The 20755-nt window shown below is 43.0% G+C and overlaps 1 protein-coding gene across 9 annotated transcripts in view; it reads right to left on the bottom strand.

The window, feature by feature from the left end:
• dnaaf11 (dynein axonemal assembly factor 11) overlaps nt 1–20755 on the bottom strand; it is a 49264-nt gene that overhangs the window by 20790 nt on the left and 7719 nt on the right. For 6 of the 9 annotated variants that reach the window (XM_086271787.1, XM_086271789.1, XM_086271792.1 and 3 more), the window contains exons 6-11: nt 20482–20658; nt 11231–11308; nt 10113–10178; nt 9543–9612; nt 4761–4856; nt 4239–4333 (exon numbers count right to left, since the gene is read on the bottom strand). In XM_086271787.1, coding sequence (XP_086127913.1) covers nt 4239–4333; nt 4761–4856; nt 9543–9612; nt 10113–10178; nt 11231–11308; nt 20482–20658 — 582 coding nt within the window. The remainder of the gene's footprint in view (nt 1–4238; nt 4334–4760; nt 4857–9542; nt 9613–10112; nt 10179–11230; nt 11309–20481; nt 20659–20755) is intronic. The other 3 variants (XM_086271788.1, XM_086271794.1, XM_086271790.1) reach the window with 2 other exon arrangements.

Here is a 20755-nt window from a genome sequence, read left to right as displayed (position 1 = left end):
GGTTAATGCGCAGATACCGAGCTTCTTCCTGATGTGGACTTTTTTGATAAGACAAAAATATGATTTAAACCTGAGTGCAGATTCAAAGGCTTTAATGGATCGCTTGCAAACACACATTACAGCCAGTTTTTAAAAGCCTTGTGCTGAACTACAAAGGTAAACTCAATGTGGGACAGAAACGTTTCGGCTGGAGGTGGTACTGCAGAAGTGTCCATGATGTTCTGAGCGGCTCCGTGTGGAGAGGTTCAAATATCTTAGAGTCCTGGAATAATGAAGGATGAGAGCGACAGACGGTCTGTTGTGGTGAAAAGAGAGCTGAACGTGAAGGTCGATCTACTTTAATATGCCCACCTATCGGCTGTGGAAGTCCATGTCATGTAGATATGGGCGCATAGTGCCCCGAGAGGTTTCATTAAAAGATTAGGTTGATTTAGAGGAACAACCTTTACTCCAGAACTCTTTTTTCCGACAGAGATCTGCCTCACTGAAATGAAAACTGTAAGTGTCACATTTAGAAGAGTCTGGAGTCCGCTGTGCACAAACAGCCTTTATTTTTATTTTGTTTTTTTAATAAAAAGATTAACGTGAATTATGAACAGCTGATGGTCCTCTTTTCAAATATGGAAAACAGACAGATTTCAATTAGAAGCAATTTTTAGAAGAATAGAAAATTAGAAATGAGATTAAATGAGAGAGCTGTCAGCCTCTGCATCAGTGCAGGTACTAGCTCAGCCTGGATGTGAAAGAGAATAAACAACCCTAAATATTAAAAAAAAACAAAAAAAAAAAAAACCCTCCCAAATACTGATCTAGAAATTTCCAGACTTTGATTTTGGGGGCTTTGTGGGACCCAGTTCAGTTGGTAACAGTCCAGATTCACCATTTATGGGTTCAATGATGGATAGAAAGGAAATTCTTCTCTTTCCTTGAACTGCGAACACAGTAAATACATTTAAAACTGTAATGAAAGAAAGAGAACAATAAGAAATAAAAATGGAGCTGCTAGTCCCGGGCCTCCTCTGCCCGGCCTGGTTAGAAAGTCCAACATGGCTTCCTGTCATTGGTCACTCATAGTGGAGGTCCTCGTGGGTACTGAGGCAGAGAGCACGCCATATTACCCGCCTGGGAACATCTAACAGGGTTCTAACACCACACACATCATCTAACAAGTTTCCTGCCAAGTTTGGTCACGAGGTCAGAGGTGGTGAGGTGGAAGGGTCAAAGGTCACCAACTTGACTGGGGTGCCTAAAATGTTTGAATTTTATTTGCCAAATTAGGTGGAGAATTATCAAGAGTTTAAATTTTTCTGCTTTACGTGATCGGAAATCAGAACTTTGGATTTTGGGAAATAAACAGTAATTTAGCAGCTGTTAGACTGATTACTTCATTTTTGAGGGGAGATAAAAAAATTTTTTAATTCTGTTTATCTGCAATTAATGTAACCTCAGGGAGTTTACTATAACAACCCAGACTGGGCTTTCCAGGTGACCTTGACCTTTAACCTTTCAGATCCACTTATCAATGGCGCTGTGAGCCGAGGGTCTGAGATTATGTCTGAGTCTATTTTACACTTAGTGCTGCCTCGTGCCATCAAGAAAATCCATTTCAAACCCGATCAGGGCCTTCAGATCAATTTCCGCGCACACCCGAGGCAGAATACAGAATCTAAAGGCCCAGGGGTCAAAGGTCACGCCTTATCATATCGAAACTATGCAATAAGTCAGCAGGAAGCAGCGGAGCTCACCTGTCACCTTAGCATTTATATCGAGAGTCCAGGACTGCACTGGGACTCTTTATGGAGTTTGATGGGGACAGATGAAGGACAGGAAGCGACTCTGTCATAAAGCAGTAATGATGATGATGATGGTGGCGTGGTGAAGAGCACACCTCCAGGCATGCAGAGGGAGCGGGGGATCAGTTACACGGCTCTGCAGACTAATGTGGTCATTAAGAGGTGAAGCTGAGCTCAACCTCAGTGAGAGCTTCATCACCTCACAGAGGAAGAGGAGCTGCTGATCGTTCATGTTTCAGTCAGTGAAGATGAGACAAACACAAAGACTCCAAATCTTCTCTCCTGACTCTTAAAGTTGCACGTTTACAAATTCACAACTTTGACCAGAACATAGACTGTATATAAAAGATGATCTACACACATTTTGGACCTTTATGGCCATCTTGCTCTGTTGGAGCCACATCTCCGATCCCTCTCCTCATTTTTAAATCTCACACAAACACTGAAGGGCAGAATTTTTAATCACCTTAAAGAACTGAAACATACATGTGTGTATATTTCAGCCGTGACCACACCTCTCTCATATACTGAAAGTAAAAATACACCTGCTCTCCTCCTGATGTATATGATTGTGATTTTTACTGAAGCACAAGCTTCTCAAATAGTCTGCAACAGTCATATTATTTAATAGATAACTGCATGAAAACAGCACAAACAGTCCTGCAGTTCAGGGTCTCCAACTATCTGACAGAAACACAGGAGGGGGATGCAGATGCTGTCTGAGGGCAGCTGGAGGCTTTTAAATAGAGACAAGATATGAAAAAGGTGTTTGCTGACTCAGGTTTGTTCCTTTAACTTTATATAAAATGATTAAAAAGTGTAACAGCGGTATGTTACCAGAATGGTGAGCCAAACCAGCTCCAAGTGCTTCAAAGGACAAAAATGGTTTAAATTCAACCAAAAATAATTGTAATTGTTCTTTTCTCTCAGAGTGGGATTTGGGTCACATTCACAGTTTGGTGGTCTGCAGCAGCTGTTTTCAGCAGCCTGCAGCTAAATATGAGCCCAGCAGCACAGACACGTTTCACTGTGGAGAATCCTCTTCCTCACTTCCTCCCAAGTGTAATGATGCCGCGTGGGTCAAGGTTATCTCCGCCCAGCACACGGTCATCGATCATGAACACGGCTGATAAAATGAGTCACGCTCAGTGTTTAAAATACAACAGGCATCTGTAATCAGGGCAACGGGGGCCTGATGAGCCAGAGGTGTTTAAATATGTGCGTATTAAACTCGAGGCCAAACTCAGACTAACACCACAGCCAACAATGCTCGACTTCTTTCACACAAACACAGACCAGCCTGCAGGCTGCACCTCTTTATGCCCTAATAGTATTATAAACCTAGTATTTCTGACTGTTTATCATCTATTACCATCACAAATAGAAAGTTGTATGTATCACATAACATTATTCCTGCAGTTTAAGAAACTAATGCCCAGTTAAATTTCACTTAATCATCAAATCACAAATCAAACAGTTTTTTCAAGGTGCTCAAAGTAAAGATCTTACAATATTAAAGAGAAAACCTCAATACAGTGTATCAGCAAGCACTTGGCGACAGTGGGAAGGAAAAACTCCCTTTCAACAGGAAGAAACAACCTGCAGAACCAGGCTCTGGAAAGGCTGACCACCGTTTGGGGTGAAGGAAGAAAGACAGGACAAAAGGAGGTCAGTCTGCACATACGTTACATGTGATGTATGTGCAGACTGACCTCTGCCTTTCTGTCAGCTGTGATTCATTTCTATGCTGATGACAGACAGATAAACCTGCCTATTAGACCCTCTGACACTCGCAAACTGAGTCGGCTGCTGAGAATCTTTAACATCTGGTTTAATGGTGATCTAAATCTTTGAACAGTCACACAGCAAAACTAAGGCAATAATGTTTTTATTTCCATTAGGAAGCTAAAAGGCATCCTGCAGTTATTATAACAGCACAGTCCAGACCTTTCACCGATGATAAACATGTTTTATTTTGGAGGAGCTGTTTGGTAAATCTCTTCTTTTACTTGATGTTTAATAAAGTCACGTGTAAACATGAGCCTGCAGACACCACCGTGCAGATGTTCAGTACTTGTATTCGTCTCTTGTTGCCCTTCATGTTGAGCCGTTTGACGTACTTTGGTTCTTAAAGGTGTTTTTCAAACGTGCTCTAAAAATACTAACTTACCTTCACAGAAGTACTTCACCCCAGCGTGGCCTCAGTTTGTGAAACGCTGATGTGCGCTGCACTTTACACCAAAGATTAAAGGTTGAATTTCTGTTTTCATCTGTCGCGGTGCTTAAAGTTACGTCTCTTTATCTCTAATGTCTTATTCCATCCTTGCATTTGCTTTCTTAGATCATCATAAAGATTATTAAAAAGAAACTGGAGGTTAATATTTGTTTCCTTCCTGTCCAACAGTGTGTGGATGTGTGATCATGAGCTCTGTGCACTGAAGCTACCTTTGATCATCCTCCGATAAGCCGCCGCTGCGTCTGTTCTGACGCACTCTGGGTGGACGTGGGACGGTCTTCGTCACTTTGATTTCACCTTCAGCCTGAAAAAGAAGAAAAAGACGACACAAACAGCTTTCAGTCTTTGGTTTCTGCTGCAGGATTTAACAGCCATATGGAGGATTAATAGCAGCAGCTGCTGCGATGCTGCAGCATCAGCACCTGTTTTTCTTGTTATAGACGCAGTAAAGAGTTTCTTTATTAAAACTCTGAGTTTAATACGACTGATCTTCAGAGGAACAAGTGAAAAAAGAACAGGGAACAGTCGTAGGTCCACACACAGTCAATCATCAGCGCTCAAACTGTAACAGGATAAATCACTGTAATCTGACTTTTTACAAAGCGTCCCAACCTTTCAGAAAACATCCCAAAGAAGCAAAAGTTCTCTGTGAAGTTTTGCAGCAGCCTTTTAACCTCTTCCTGCTGCAGCGTCCCGTACCTGGCTCAGGTGTGACGTGTACCTGTACGTACCCTGGGCATTGTCAGGAGGAGGTGTCCGGTGGTTTGGGACCTCTGAGCCGTCGAGCTGTCGGGCTTCACTTCGGCCGGCAGAACCACCTGAAATATCTGCAGAGTAAATTATTCACAACTTTAATTAGTAAGATTAATGCGCTGATCTGGCACCGACACCATCCCAGTGTGTCAAATGACTTTAATCATTAGCGGGTCTTTTTATAGGTACGCTTTCCAGAAAGGACTCGAGAGAGAGTGACCAGAATAGCTCCAAAACAGAACGGTGGCGATCAATCACAGGAGAGGAAGCCTATGGAAACCAGAATCAAGCATGTGGGACGACAAATCGGGCATAAAATTGGACTTTTTCATTTTTTCATTTAATTCAATTTGATTATGAGGGGGAATGTGAGGAAAGCCACACTAAGGAGGAAAACTCTTCAGCTGCAGAGTGTGAGACGTGTCTGATGTGATATACACTCCTCACAGATGGCTCCTCCAGTCAATTCTCCCCGCTCTTCTCAACGAGTTCGTATTAAAAACGAATTTTGAAAGCCCGGACTGATGTATCACTGCGTAAATCACCCCGCCCGTCCAATCAGGACGACCTCTGGCACACAACAGCCATCCATAAACACTGTAACAGCTTGAAGTGCAGCCATGACATTCAGGAGTCTGGCAGCGAGAAGAAGAACTCAGAAGCTGCAGGGCTCCGAATTCATGAGGGAAAAAAGTTCATCGTGTGGTGAAACAGCTGTTTAACCAGGCTTAAAGCAGCAGAAGTCAATGCAAAGCAGCAACATCTGGGGCTGAAAACGACGGCTGCAGTTGTATACAGTCTTCTCTGAAGACGTGAGAAAAGTCTTCACAGGACTCTCTGCAGCCGTGAGAAAAACTGAGTCCACCGCATCTGCAGCAGGAATGACTAACTTCTCTTTTTCAGTACTGACAGTGATGTGATCAGTGCTCACGTCACTGTGGAGGAGTCTTGGCCCTTTTTTACAATGTTGGTTCAGGTCATTGAGGTGTTCATGGTCAGCTCACTAACGTACATCTTTACTACTTTCACAGGAAAGGATTGCTGGAATAAACAGAACTGGAATAAACTACTATCAAGGTTAGAGCGTGCAGTGCTCGGAGAAAAAGCAGAAACCCGAGAACTCTGCATGTTAGCATCTTAAGAGTTCATGGCAGTACAATTAGAAAAAGACTGAACAAGTTTAGCTTGTTTGGAGGGTTACAGGGAGAAAGCCTCTTCTCTTTAAAAACAACATGGCAGCACAGATTAGAGACGAGACAAAGTGGAGATGTTTGGAAACCAAACAGTTATCAGGACAGACTGTCGGCATGGTGGAGGAGGCTGATGACTCGAGCACCTCGCAGTCACAGCGTTAACCATGAACTCCTCTGTATGCCAAAGTATTAAAGAGTCAAATATGAAGCTTGGCTCAAAGTGAGTCATGCATCACGCCATGAACACAAGCACAGCAGCAAGTCTACAAAGAAAAGAATCAGAGTGTTGCAATGACCCAGTCAAAGTTCAGACCTCAACCTGAGCTGTGCATAAATGAATTCACTCAAATCTCAATGAACTGAACAACTGCTGTAAAAAAGGTGGGCTAAGATTTCTCCACAACGATGTGAGAGACTGATGAAGTGATGATTACTGCAGGTTATTGCACTGAAAGTGGTTCGACAAGTTTCACGGGATGGAATCGGTTTTTCACACATGGCTTCTGCATTTTTTAGTTGTTAAATAAATGACACACCTAAATATGTCAGGTGCTGTTGTTCATATGACTGAATACATATGCAGTAACTGTTTTCCTCAGAAATCAATTCCTAAAAACATAAATAAATTAGCAGCTTTGAAAGACGTGGGAGAAAATGCAGTGGATGCGCAGGACGGAGGCTCCTGTCACAATAAACCTGTCAGACTGCAGGAAACCTCCAGCAGGGCTGCAGCGGCTCCACTTCTGCTGCAGGAGACTCGACTGATTACTGATCGTGAAGGTGTGTGCTTGAACAGAGCACATTTGTGGTGCATTTGTTCTGGACAGCTGCCATTTTTACAGAGAAAAAAAACAGTTTCCATCTGGGAAATTAATTCATAGTAGGCATATTAAAACTCTTTCCAAAAATACCGACGTCACATAGGTTTGATGATTCAGCAGATTCTGGAGGCCTGTTATGTTCTGTAAATCTGCTCCTCCATCTATCACACGTTCCCGCTGCTCCCAACAAGCAACATCACAGCAGTCAGTCGTCCGTACATCCTCCACACTGCAGACAGATCTCTGCATTAACAGGCAGTGTTTCAAAACACAGCGGAAAACTGAGATTGTAGGAGAAAAAGAGAAGAGCTCGAGGAGGTTTGGTCAGAAGTCTCACTTTTACTACTTTATAGCAGCTGGGTGAGCTCCTCACTGCTCCATGCGTTACATGATGATATGGGCCACACACCTTTACAGTTCTTACATGCTACCTGTTTATTTAACATTTGTCTTCCTGGTTTTATTCTTCTTCCTTTGTTTGTTTTACATTAGCATGCTTAATATAACTAAAGGTGTGCCACAGGGTTCGGTTCCAGGACCACTGCTATATTTGATGTATGTTATATATTTTTACATATATAAACAATCCTGGATATTATTGAAGTTTGTTTTTATTTACATTCCAACTTTTTCAGAACTCTCTTTGTATTTAGGAATTAATACTGATGACCCTCTTCTTCAGGTCACATTCAACTGGTAAATGAAAGTCGGGCTGTCCTTTGAGATGAAAACGAAACTTCTTTCTTGCACTTTCATGGCAGTGATGGATTATGAACATGTTATTTATACATGTGCATCTTCAATGCTTTCATATGCTGGGTCTGTCGTGAAGCACTGAGATTTATTACCAACCTTAAAGCTCTGTATGTAAACTATGTGCTTGGGCCCACACGTTCTGCAAAGACACTTAAAAACACTTAACCTTAAAAACATTGCAGATTTTTAATGTAAATAGCTGTGTTACTCTGATTTAGTAAAAACATGTTGCACACTTACACTTATGCTACCTCTGCCAGTCACCTCAATGTCAAAATATGAAGCTACTGTAAACATACACACAGATTTTAGAAGCACCAACTTCTCAAAATTAATCATATTTTTCATCAGCGATTGAATTTGAAAACTTTAGTTCTCAGTTTCTGTTTGCAGACAGAAATATGTGCATTCATCTCAGACCTTCTCTGGCTTTGTGGTGCTGCTGAAAGGGGAGCTGCTCCAGTTTGGTGTCGGCCTGCAGCGAGTCTGCTGCTGCCTGCAGTCTCTGAACTCCTCACTGTGAGAAATCAGAGCTGCACTATGCAGGACATACTGCTTGGTAAGTGCTTCCTGTAAACTTTAGAGGCCAACAGATATCTGCAGTAAGTACAAATACCTCAAACTGCAAGTAACATGTGCACAGTTACCTCAACTCAGCAACACGGGAAAAGATTTGCTGATTTGTTCGTGTTTGTGCTCCTAGAGCCTTCAAAATTCACAGGTTTGAATCCCAGAGCAACATGGAAATACGTTTAGGAAAATCTTCATCAAGAACTACTGTCGCAGTGCCCTTGAGCACAAGGACCTTCACTGGCTGACAGCAGCAGTCTGTGGTTAAACTGGCCTGCTTCCAGTGTGAATGAGAGGAGAATGAAAGTGGAGTCTGGAGCTCTGAGGACACGAACCGGTAACAAACAAAGTGAACAACCAGAGGAAAGCAAAGACAAAGACTCAGAGGTCTGACTGAAGATCGAGGTGAAAACAGCAGCAGGTGTAGGAGCAAAGACAAAGACAGGAAGTCACGTCAGAATCTAACCTTCAAACAGGAAGTGACTAAGACACAAAAACACAGAGACATGAACATTAAATATGATGACAAACATGGGGAAAAACGACCAATCTAAGAGGCACCGACCAAGAACTGTGCACAAAGAGCTGCTTCTGAATATTTACTATTATTATTCACTTTTCTTTGGTTTTAAGATGCACAGCAGAGTTTGGACAGCTAAAATTCTCTTACACTCGTCCAGGTAAAAATTTCACATTGTACTGAGTTGGCTGTGACATGTTTTCACTGCACTGAATCATTTTCTTATTCGTTTCTGAATGTGATGAATCTCGATTTTTGGTGCCAACAGCATGAAAGCAAAGCTCCAACCTGCCTCGTATGAAAGGCTCAGGCTGCTGCTGGTGTCATGAGGTGGGGGCTATTTTTATGCTCAAGCTGAAAGCATCTCTCTTTGACTGTCTCACAGTAGTCACATGGCCTCCACAGTCACCACGTCTCAGCCCAGCAGAGCAGTGTAGGGCTGTGGTGGAACGAGACATTCACTTTAAGGATGTGCAGCTGACAAATCTGGAGAAACTTTGTGCTGCTGTCATAAAAATATGAACCAAAATGTTTGAGGAATGTTTCCAGCTCTTTGACGAATCTACGCCACGAAGTATTCAGACAGCTCTGACGGGAAAAAGTGTCCAATCAGGTACGAGTAAGGTGAGCGTAACTGTGACTGTGAATATCTGCATGATGGAAACGGTGGTGAGTGAGGGTCTGAACAACAAACTTAACAAGCTGACAAAGACTTAATGACTGACTCTAAGTGGCTGCTGCTGCCCTTTATGATGGAAAAAGCCCCAAATTAATGGATTTGTTGTAAAGTTCAGAGTGTGCAGCCAAAACTACGCACAGGCTAAACTTCAAATTAGGCATCACCTAATCTGAAAGGTCACCAGTTAATCTGAGTATAAAAATAAAAGCTTTACAGCGCACCTTTCCCTTGACGCTGACTCTGGCGTACGACGGCTGAACGTCCACATCGATCAAAGAGGTGTCCATGTGTCTGTGCAAAGAGGAAGGTCAGTCATTATAAACACAGACAGGTACAGACGCTGATCAGCTGATCGGGTGGAGAGTTTTGGTCGGACATCTAAAAGCCCGTCTCTGTGAAAGAAGCACCGTGATGGGTTTTCCAACCTGAGCTCCGACCACAGTTTAAATCAATTTGACTCGATGTGGCTGCGGTAAATCGGATTTGGTGCAAACAGCCACCACATTAGACAGAAACCAGCTACACAACACACACGAAGACAAACCATGACTAGACACAGATCTCATTTACAGCAAGAAGTTACATTTTAAAATAAAACGAGGTACAGCTTTTTCCTTTATCGATATCTAAGGTTCAATATTATTTGACAAAACTGAGAGTAACTCTGTGTCTCACCATTAAATATGGATTGATAAAACAGGTCTGTTCGCTCAGTCCATTTGAACCCCTATTTAAGACATGATTAGTTTTTAACTTTGATAAATGAAGCTGCAGAGAGTTTGTGCTCCTACCTGTAAACTTCCAGGTCCAAGATAATCGTGTTGTTTTCTTCATCTTCTGTTAGACAGAAATCCAGCCTGTTAACAACACAGAGAGCAACAACCCAGATGTTCAAACCAGGACACATGACACTGATTCTTAATGTAAACACTGCTATCTACACCGTGCCTCCACAGACTGTATATAATAGATGGACAAATTATTATGAAAGCTCAAAGACAGAGTTTTTGTCACCACGATGTTCATTTTTGGAGCCATAAGTGACAGATGACTGAAGATAAAGTCCGATCAGTAGACTTCCTGTTGGTGCCTTCCAGTCCTGTGATTCTAGCTGCGATACAGACATCAACTTAAAATCCAAACAGGGTATTTAGTTAAAACCATGCAGGCTTAAAAAGGAGAAAATTAGCTGTGGAGACCCAAACTGTTGTTTTTTTTTTTTGCAGGAGGCTGTAAATGTGTTTCTTTTTGCTCTAAAGTTGGATGTTGTGAGACGACCCTGACGGTGAGGTTGGTCAAACCCACATTATTTTATGGCTTAAACTTGTTTCTGCAGCATGTGACGTTCCCGGCCACTCGTGTGCATCTTTACTGAGCTGGCTGCTACGAGACAGGCTGCCGTGAAGCACGGCGTGCTGTCGCCCCGCTGCAGTAAGGTGATATATCACATAAAGCATATATTCCTGACCCGAGCGTGTCCTCAGCTCAGATTACCAATGAAATCAGGCGCGCTTTAAGGCCTCGACCCCTGTGGCCTTGCTCATGATATAAACCATTTGGATAATGGAGGAGGAGCGGGGTTGCCTGCAAGCGTTCATGTTTTTCCCCAACAGGACGACAGCAAGTGGACCAGAAAAAGCACCTGATAAGTTTTCACCTGCCTCACTGAGCCAAAGTAAAAACATGACAGATATGAAGAAGAACTGTGATAGAAACTGTGGACCTGCAGCGCTTTCCTTTATAATTGTTTCCAAAATACAAATTGAACCTGTTGATCAATCAGGGCTTTAAAATGTTATACTTAAAGATCTGATCCCAATCATCTATGCAGCAAGTTGTCATGTATTGCTTCAACAAACATGCCATCACAGTGAGGATGGAAAACCTGCTTCTGTTTCTCGTTTCGTACTTGGGCTCATTGATATTCAAGACTCGTCCGTCAGCAGTGATCAGCGTCCTCGGGGCCTTCGGCTTCTTCTCTTTCCCCCTGCAGAGAAACAGCGCAGTGTGAGCAGATCACAAATGAAGTCAGGGTGTTTAAACAGTGGACTTACAGGTGACAGCACCTGGAGTCATAGTACCTTGGAGATCAAAGATTGCCCTCCCCTCCAGGAGCATCCTTAGAAAAAGAAATATAATGTGTAATGGAGTATGTTTGTGTAGGCTGAAGCCTGGAAACACAGCAGTGCAGGCACCTCGAAGGCTGAAAGTCATGAAGTCAGTATGAACGTAGTTTAACCTGCCTAACACAGGGTGAAGAACCCCTGCAGGTTCAACACCAAGCAAGATTATGTGGAATAATCTGAAAAACAACAACAACAAAAAAAGAAACTACCGATTAATCTGAGTGAGCCTGAAGAGGCGTGAGCCAAAAAGTGGTAGCTGCAATATAAAAGGGCAAAAGAATGAACGGTTCAAACAGGTATGATATAAAAGCTCTAAAAGTGTGATTTTTAAAAAAGGTGCTTGCTAACAAATTATTCTCTTCACTTGTCCTGAAAACTGAAACAAAACTTTTAGCTTCATACAGAAATATCAGATTAACATTGGAAATAGCTCATCAAAATTATAAATAAAAGTGGAAATTATTATGGAAGTTAAAAATATGAAAAAAGAAATTAAATTAGCGGCTAAACATGAAGTATAAAAATTTTAAATAACTACATAAGATTGTGAAAAAGCGCATAAGTTGAATTTGCCAGTTAAAAATACGGATAAAGAAATGAAATAGCTAAACACTTAAACAGCTAGCTAAAACCATTACCAAATGAAACATAAAAAACTGGAAATTATCAGCTAAATGTTTTGCTAGCAGTAAAACCGTTTGCTAAGTGTAGCTTAACAGTAGCTGTAAGCTAAAATTATTAGCTTATTATTATTATTATTATTATTATTATTATTATTATTATTATGGATGTGGAAAAACTAAAGACTGAGAAAAGTCCCAGAGTCATCCCTTCGGTGTGCTCTCATCACCATCTGCCGCACAACCGGTCGCTCAATTAGCTGCGAGAAGCAGACGGCGACACGAGCGCTGACGGGGAAACACACACCTCATATCAGCCTGTCTATTAGGCCCACCGAGCAGCAGATGAAGCTGTCAGCAGTCCAGGTGGGTGAGTGTTTAGCGCTCTGCAGAGGGTCGGCCGCCGCGACCTCCGCAGCCGTACATCAGCCAAGGAGAGGGAGGGAGGCAGGAGAGGGGGCGACGGCGTGCTTGAGGAGGCTTCGATGTGCTGAACCGGAGGATGTCAGGTCGTGGTTTTTATTGGAGTGGTTGGCTGGAGCGAGCGATAATGAGTCTAAGTGAAACTGTGGAGAAGCCTCGTGGTCATCTGTGTGACGGCCCTCGAATTGTAAGAGTCGAATCAGCGGGGTTCAGAAGGCGAGGTCGTCACATGGGTCACGCAGACTTCAGAGAGTTCCTGGAAGTGCTTAGCAGGTCTCTGAAATGTGTGAATATACAGAGAGAGGGTGAATGCTGCCTCTGTGACAGTGCTCTAACTGTTAGGTTTATAAATGGACGCTTTATCTTCTCGGTTTGTTTTTATAGCTGATTAGACAGTTTTACTGATTTGGCCCATCTGATTGTTTCAGGTGCACAAACTGCTTCCACTCAGGATCCGAGGGCTCCCTAAATGGTTCAAAGTGAGCGTGAAAGTGATGATTTTAGACTCTAAGAGCTTCATGTTGGGCTTTCCTTCAGCATCAGTTGGGGTTTAATGACGCGGGACTCTGACTTCCACTGGAGTCCAAAATTATGACTGCTTCCTTCTTATTTCAGTCACTTCCTGGATGTGGTGGTGTTAGTCTGAGGTGAGGCTGACAGAAATTATCCAAACAGAATGAGCATCTCCATCACTTTCCGTTCAAACAGCAGCTTTTCCCTCGATGCCACATACTGTCGACTCGTCAAGGTCCCAGTGTGGCTGCCTGAGCTGTAAACCCATAACTTCTATCTTTTTAAGGGTGCATCTGTCAAAGAGCAGAGTAATGGGGACGTCAGAGGTGACAGTTCTAGAGCTGAGGGCGATCTGTTCAGACAGCGCTCAGTTAGCCGTGCGGCCCGCAGAGAAGTCCAAATCCATGCCGGATTCACAGCTGCATTCCCCACGCGGAGGACAGTAAGGTGCTGCAGCACCTCTGAACCCAACATCTGTTTGCTGCTGTTACAGTGACACACAGCACACGGGCAAAGTCATCCATCATAGAGGAGCTGTGAGAGCCACAGACCACGATTACACAACAGCTCAAATACAGCTCGACACCAAGAAGACACCAGCACTAAAACAGATCAATATTTTAAGGTAACTTTAAATTGTTGGGTCGCTCCTTAGAATATAAAGCACCTGAGGTGACTGTTGTCATTTATCAACATATGAATAAAACTGAATTGAATTCAAATTCATTGGAAGTGGAAAAAGATGGACGGATGTTTGGATGTGCTCTGTGCAGCTTTTCCAGTTTGAGGTTTGAACTGTAAAATGGACGTTTAGGTGTTTGTGTTTTCTTATCTGGAGCAAACTAAACGCAGACACAGTGTCGTTACTCTACTGCTTTACTCTGTAAACAAAAGACAACAGTGATCTTAGATATCTGGTTTCAGCATCACTGTTTTGGTTCACTTTAACTGCTCCGAAGTCATCATTTTACCTGCATCAGGTAGAAAAGACTCTGACAGTGAACTGCTTGTAGCAGAAAACAGGCGCACTGGTGCATTTAGTGGTCTCGTTAGTTCCCTGTAGAGTTGGAGGAGATGAAAGAGGCTAAAAGAGGGTCAATAACAAACTTAGGGCTGTCTATACTGTCATGAATAAACACCAGCCAGGCAACATCTCTGTGTGGTGTTTTCCCTCCTCTCAGACGAACAGAGCAGCCATTTAACATGGGCCCGTCTCCCGGCTGACCTTATCGCAGAATCCACCTCAGGACCAGGAAATTCATCTTTCCTGACAATCCGGTGACGGCCCAACTGCACGCATCAAGTCAGCGCGCTCTGACAGCCGTGCGTGAGGAGGCGGTAAAAACGGCAACGCCGTGTCAACCTGATTTTCTGCTTGGACAGCGCGCTGGCCAGGGATGCTGCTGTGATGTGGATAAGTAGGTGGACTATCACCTGTATCACACCAGGATTATCCACAGGTGTAACCTCACATCTTCTAAATCCAACCGTCCTCAGCAAACGACTGAGGCTGGATTACATTTATCGGCATACATTTCAAGACTGTGCAGATTTAACATCTCACATAACAAATGAAGAGGAGAGGATGTGACAGAAGCCCGACACGCTGAAACACCTCTGGGCTGATGTGAGGCGTTTCCTGTGGGCAGAGATTAAGCAGCGGGACACTTCCACAGTGTTCGTCATACACAGCTCAGCTGTTTGTGACTCTGTGGCTCGAGGTGTTATGAAAGCTAAACGCTGTGAGTCAGCGCTGCGTCCACAGGTCAGCGAGACGAGCGGACGGTGGATAGAAAGGGTTTTTTTAAACCTTTGCCTAAAGCGGAAAAATGACCAAGTAAAGCAGATGTGTCAGGCCTCGCTGTGCAAACAGCCAATTTATTACAGCATCCACTGATCCTGGACCAGCCTCAGTGCTGTGAAACCTCGTTTTATCCTGAGATATATTCTCTGTTTACGTCACAGGAGCCACGACGGCAGAACTCAACAAGTTTTACTGAAACACAAAGTCTGATGTTTCTGTGCTGCCTGGAAACGACACCCAGCTCTTTGTTTAAGATCACAGAGGAAATTATTGACAAGATTTTCAAAAAAAACTGGAACTTAGTTATCCAGTAAGACCTCACAGTTTCTCTCACTGGATAGAAAAGCTTTTATTTATGTTGACAAGAATCCACAGAGCCTGTCTGTTTCTCAGATTACATGAGGTGCTGCATCAGTGCTTATTTTGCATCTTATTTAGTGATTAAATAGCTCAGAAATTAGAAAACAAAAAGTACTTTTCATCTTTAAGGCTTTATAAAAACAAGCACAGTGATGTAAGGATTAAAGGCTCTGCTAACATCGTGATGTGGAGCTTGAACCATGGAGGCTGTCATAGCGACATCTGCACAGACCTAAGGCCAGCGCTGAGCTCCTTCATCTCTTTACGAGGCTGAAGATCTCGGGGGTAACGAGCATACTATGAATTTAAATCCTGCTGATGATGCTGGCTGGAAGAGTTATTTTATTGGCAGTAATCCTGACTTATATCTCTGAAACACTCCAAAGAATAAAAAAGACACACTGTCATTGTAACATCTGCATTTTTTCACATCGTCACTTTAAAGTAAACGAAGAGAACAAAGTTGGAGGAATGACCATGTGACAAACATGCTTACGTGCATTTTAACTGTAATGAACAGGTGGACAAATAGAATCACTGGAGCTTTTTGGCCTTCTGTCCTCTAAGAGACGCTGAATGTTTTCCTGGTGACCAGAGGTGCTGATTTAATATTCAGAGCCTGCAGCGGGGTTCATCGCCCTGTGAACTGGAAGCTCGGAGCGACCCCAGAGGAGCAGGCTTTGTGTGTTTATTATTCTGCACGTCTATTACATGTCAAGTTTCTCTGGATGGTCTCTAATCACAGCTACAGTTCTGCCTCCACAAGACCGAATCATGGAAACAAAGAAGAGCGAGAATGAAAATGATATTCCTCAAACCACGAGGATCTTCAAATGACTGCAAACAGGAAGGAAAAGGGAGGAATTCAACCTTCACCCAAGGACACTGCAAGGACCTGAGGAAGGTAAAAGCTCCACAGAGGACAGACAGTCAGGATCAGAACAACAGTCAGGACAATCTTTTTAAACACAGAGGCACTGAATGAAAACCTCATTAAAGTGTCTATATCCTTAAAAGAAGACACAAACTAAAAGTAGGCGGAGCTGTGTGCCTCTGATTACCATATTAGGGATATCCGCTCTCAGTGACATCACACAGATCCAAGTGTTTATTACCATCAATTCATCCATTTTATTCTGCTTATCTCTATTCAGACATGGACAGATTTTACTCTCCTCAGCCACCTCCTCTGATTCTTCCAGGATGACAAAAATCCTGTTCCCAATCCAGTTGAGACACAAGCTCTCCAGCACATATTAGTCCCGTCCAGGGTCTTCACAGGGAGACAGGCGTGGAGACCAGCTGGCAACCTCCAGTCTACAAACTGATGTGTATTTGCTGACTACCTGAGAGTGGTTGCTGAAGGTTGCTGGCAGTCCGGAGAGTAAAATTAGTCACAAAGTGGAACGCAATGCTACACTGAAAACCTCCGTCCTACTGCTTTGGTGCTAGCAGACTGTCACTGCCACCGGTCTCTCACATGGAAGATGTCAACCTGGCTGCAAAAAACTCACAAAGCTGTAATGAAGTCGTAAAAAGTGCAACACAAACCACACACATGGTTACAAAACTCTGTGATTTTCCAGCTAATCTGCACCATTTTTCTCCCACAGAGGAGCGTTCACTGTAAACTGAAATAATCAGCATTTCTGAGCCTCTGCACTCTGACTGGGCTGCTCTCAGTGAGGGAAACCTCACAGCTGCAGGCTGATATCAGCATACTGACAGGGAAACTGTGTGTGTGTGTGTGTGTGTGTGTGTGTGTGTGTGTGTGTGTGTGTGTGTGTGTGTGTGTGTGTGTGTGTGTGTGTGTGTGTGTGTGTGTGAGTGAAAGACAGAAACACTTTGAGAAGCAGATGTTTAACACACTACACATACTCAATTAACACCCTGGTAAGAGGGTCACCTTACAGGTGAGCACTAATTACAGCAAAATAATTAGACTCATGACAGACCAGCGCTGTAATCTGATTGGTGTACAAGCAGAAGACACGGGTGGCTTGGACGAGTAGGGCCACTGCAAAGGAAACAGTCAGCAGCTATATTTTAAAGAGAGTTCGTGTATAATCAGCTAATCACAGCTCATCAGATTAACACAGGTGCCTGAAATCAAAGTCCTTTTACAAGCACGCCTCTGCCATTTTATCAGCAGTTAGTCTGAAGCCTTCACCTAACAGCAAAGAGAGAGAGCTGTAACTTTAATTTGTCCGGAGTGTGTTTAAAAAGTGTGGCTTCTGTACGGTGGCCCTGAGAGGTCAAATCCATTGCAACTTAAAAAAACACCATCAAATACTAAAATGCTGCAAAATCACACAAAACACAGCAGAAGTGTTTTTGGGGAGACAAAAACGTGTCGGACCGGCTGCAGGACCGACAGGCTAACAGTAAACAGCTAATAGTAAACACAGTATTATATGAATCATGTGATTGAAACACACACAACCTTGCAGCTTCTTCTTACTTTACACTGATGAATCATCAGTGTCTCCATCCTTCATGTTTTTCATCGTCACTTCCACAGCTGGGATTTTGTTTGTTTGTTTGTTTGTTTTTAATCTCCGTTGTTTTTTTCTATTTCGTTTGTGTTTTGTCTGCTTTTGAAGTATTTTTCTGTTTGCTGGTGTTTTCTTAAGTTCCAGTACATTTGACCTCTCGGGGCCACCGTACCTCTGGTCCATGTTCACACATATATATATATATATATATAATATATTATATCATATAAAGAATAAAATCTATAAACAGGAATTTAAAGCAGACCAAAAGGAAGCTCAGTATTCACACAGTTAATTTTTCTGTGCTGTCAGCTCTGAAACTGACGGGACTCAAACCGCCGTCATTTCACCCACACGACTGATGTGACGAACCACCGGCTCACGCTCTACAGCCGTCTGACATCAACAACATCCACAACATCAAAACCACGAACACGTCAGCAAATCTGCCCTGAAACACCTCAAAATGCCCCAGTTATGTCTTTAGTGTGAGTCATTAGTCTGCAGAGTGTGCGGCAGCTGGGCAGTTTGACCTTCACAGACCGAGTATACAGTGTAAACACACAGTCCATGCTTTACATACAGAACATATGAATCCCTAAAACTTAATAATTTACTGGAAAATCTGGACATTTTAGAGTCTAAATGCTCCTTATCGTTTGTACATGACATCAAACATTTACATTTATGCAGTTAGGTCCATAAATATCTGGACAGGCGTTTTTTATGTTGTTTCCTCTTCAGGATAAGACTGAAGTGCAGACTTTCAGCTTTAACTCAAAGAGTTTATTTAAACTAGACGTTCAGAGGCCCAAAAGCTTGAATTAAAAAAAAGTATATAATCCATCAGTGTTCATTAAAGTCAGCAACATTACACATAACCTGTAATATAAACCTGCTAATTTCGCTAACATGCTAACAGTTCAGTGAAAGTGCAGCTTCCATCGTCTCCTGTTTCTCTTTATTAACTCCACTGCACACTTTGCTGTTATGTGTTTTAAAGATGTTAAAGCGTCTTCATGTTTTCTTCTTTGTTCATTCTTCCTCCAGCTGCAGTTTTAAATGTGCAGCAGCACAGATCAGAAGCTGTGACACTGCAGACTGTACAAACTCTTCTTTAGTTAGAATATTGTTCCTCTAACGCCTGTTTGTTGTATATTTAGGCTTCGGGGCTTCAGGGTCAGTATTTTTAGACATATTTCAGTAAACGGTCGCCACTGAGTCTCATCAGTCAGTCCCGCTCTGACACCTGGATGTAAATCACTCAGGATTATTGGCACCTTCGAGCTCACTGGCCGAGTCATTCGTCACAAACACAACAGAACAAAATCCTCCCTGACCGCCTGAACCCGCTCGTCTCTCTGACGCCACCGCCTCGCCTCGGGTACAGAACACTTTGTTCGTCTGAGAGCTCCTCATTAACCCGACAGTCCGAGCTAGACCGCAGACTCATCCTGCCCGTCAGCCAACGTATTTATGTCTGATTCATGCTGCTTCACGCATCCTCGACTCAAAATACATTAAGTGTTGTCCTGGTGAATCGGCTAACAAAGTCAACGTCACAGAAAAAAAGACAATACAGCCAAAAGTTTGTGGACAGCAGCTGCATTTCAGACAGCTGTACTCTTCCACCTGTTTTAAGGTTTTAGTAAGTCTTTATAAATGATGGGCGGAGCCATCGTGGCATCACCCATCTTGAAGCGTCTACATTAGCGTTTTTTAGCTGGAAGTGATGATATTTGGACACGAGGTTGGAACAGCTAAATTATCAGCTTGAACAACCAGCTGCGTCTACAGCCTGCACAGGTGCATCACACACTCCTGACAGAATACTAGAATTTCATTCACGACATGGATGATGGTCTGTTAGCACCATTAACTGCACAGGAAACTCGATAATCACATTAAATATCTTTATTGTGAAACTTCTGTGATTAATTTAATATTTAAAAGCTTCAAAAGAATATGAAGAAACAACTGCTATGACTTTTGTTCAAAGCATTTCTGTATTGTGCTGAAGAGAGATTGCCTGAAGCTGAACTAAGGCCAGGCTGTACTTGTTTTATAGTATTACTTTGTACCACAAGGTGGTGCAGCGAGTCAGTATAACCTTTATTTAAAGAGGAAACTCATTAATAGCACACTCTTTTCTAACAGAGCAACATGAAAAAGAAAATGTCTTGAGGAAAATGGGAACGGCTAAAAAAGAAGAGTTTAAAAACAGTGGCACACACCACAAAGCAAAGTGCTGCCCCCTAATGGTGAAAGTTTCAGTTAAAATGTGCGCATGAGGGTAATTATAAAAAGTGCACACAAGCAGACCTGAGGCCTACCAGACACCCAGCAGCTACACTCAGCATACCTGTCAAACACAGGGGCCACACCTCTAAATATAAGCCACGCCTCTAATTTATGCCAGTCAGACAAATAGTAATCTCTGACCGGCACAGAAATCCCACCATTCGTGATCGGCTGCTGTGGAGTTTTCAGGTGTGATTATAGAGACATCTGGTGGCTGAACTAGTGAATTGCATCCAAAAAAACACCATATGAAAATGAGCATGTGTTTTACGTCACACAAGTAATTAATGAAGATAAATTTAGAGTGTTTTTTTCTTCCATGCACCCCCCCCCCAGAAGTTTGTAGCTGACACTTTGAAACAGCCTGTTGACTTTCTTTTATGTCTCCTGTACAAGGCACATATTTGTTGTCTGGGCCTTACTGACCTCATTATTTCATACAGCCTGATTAACCAGTGAGTTCATTACAACAGTTGAGTAAATAAGTCGGTGTGGTGCTCAGATCTCACGGCACTTACTTCTCCTTGGCCCGCCTCTTCTCCTCCAGGTGCCGGTGAGCCTCCAGACGAGATTCGGGGGTGAAGCTGCACGGTGTGTGCCAGAACTCGTGCTCCCTTTGCTCCTCATCCTCCTCCGGGTTCTTTGGGTTCTCGTTCAACTCCTGGTTCTCCTTATTCTTCTCTGACTCTGGACTGCTGAAACCAGAAGGTCTTAGGTCATCACTGAGTTTGTAAAGACAGTTTAAAGACTCTTCGATCACCTGAACTCATCAGGGTGACCTGTAAGTGTTGC

The sequence above is a fragment of the Aulonocara sp. 'chitande type north' Nkhata Bay genome, linkage group LG18, assembly GCF_057382095.1.
Source record: "Aulonocara sp. 'chitande type north' Nkhata Bay isolate Kocher_YH1m ecotype deep benthic linkage group LG18, A_spYH_male_GT1.1, whole genome shotgun sequence".
Taxonomy (NCBI): domain Eukaryota; kingdom Metazoa; phylum Chordata; class Actinopteri; order Cichliformes; family Cichlidae; genus Aulonocara; species Aulonocara sp. 'chitande type north' Nkhata Bay.
This window is presented reverse-complemented; position numbering and strand designations above follow the sequence as displayed.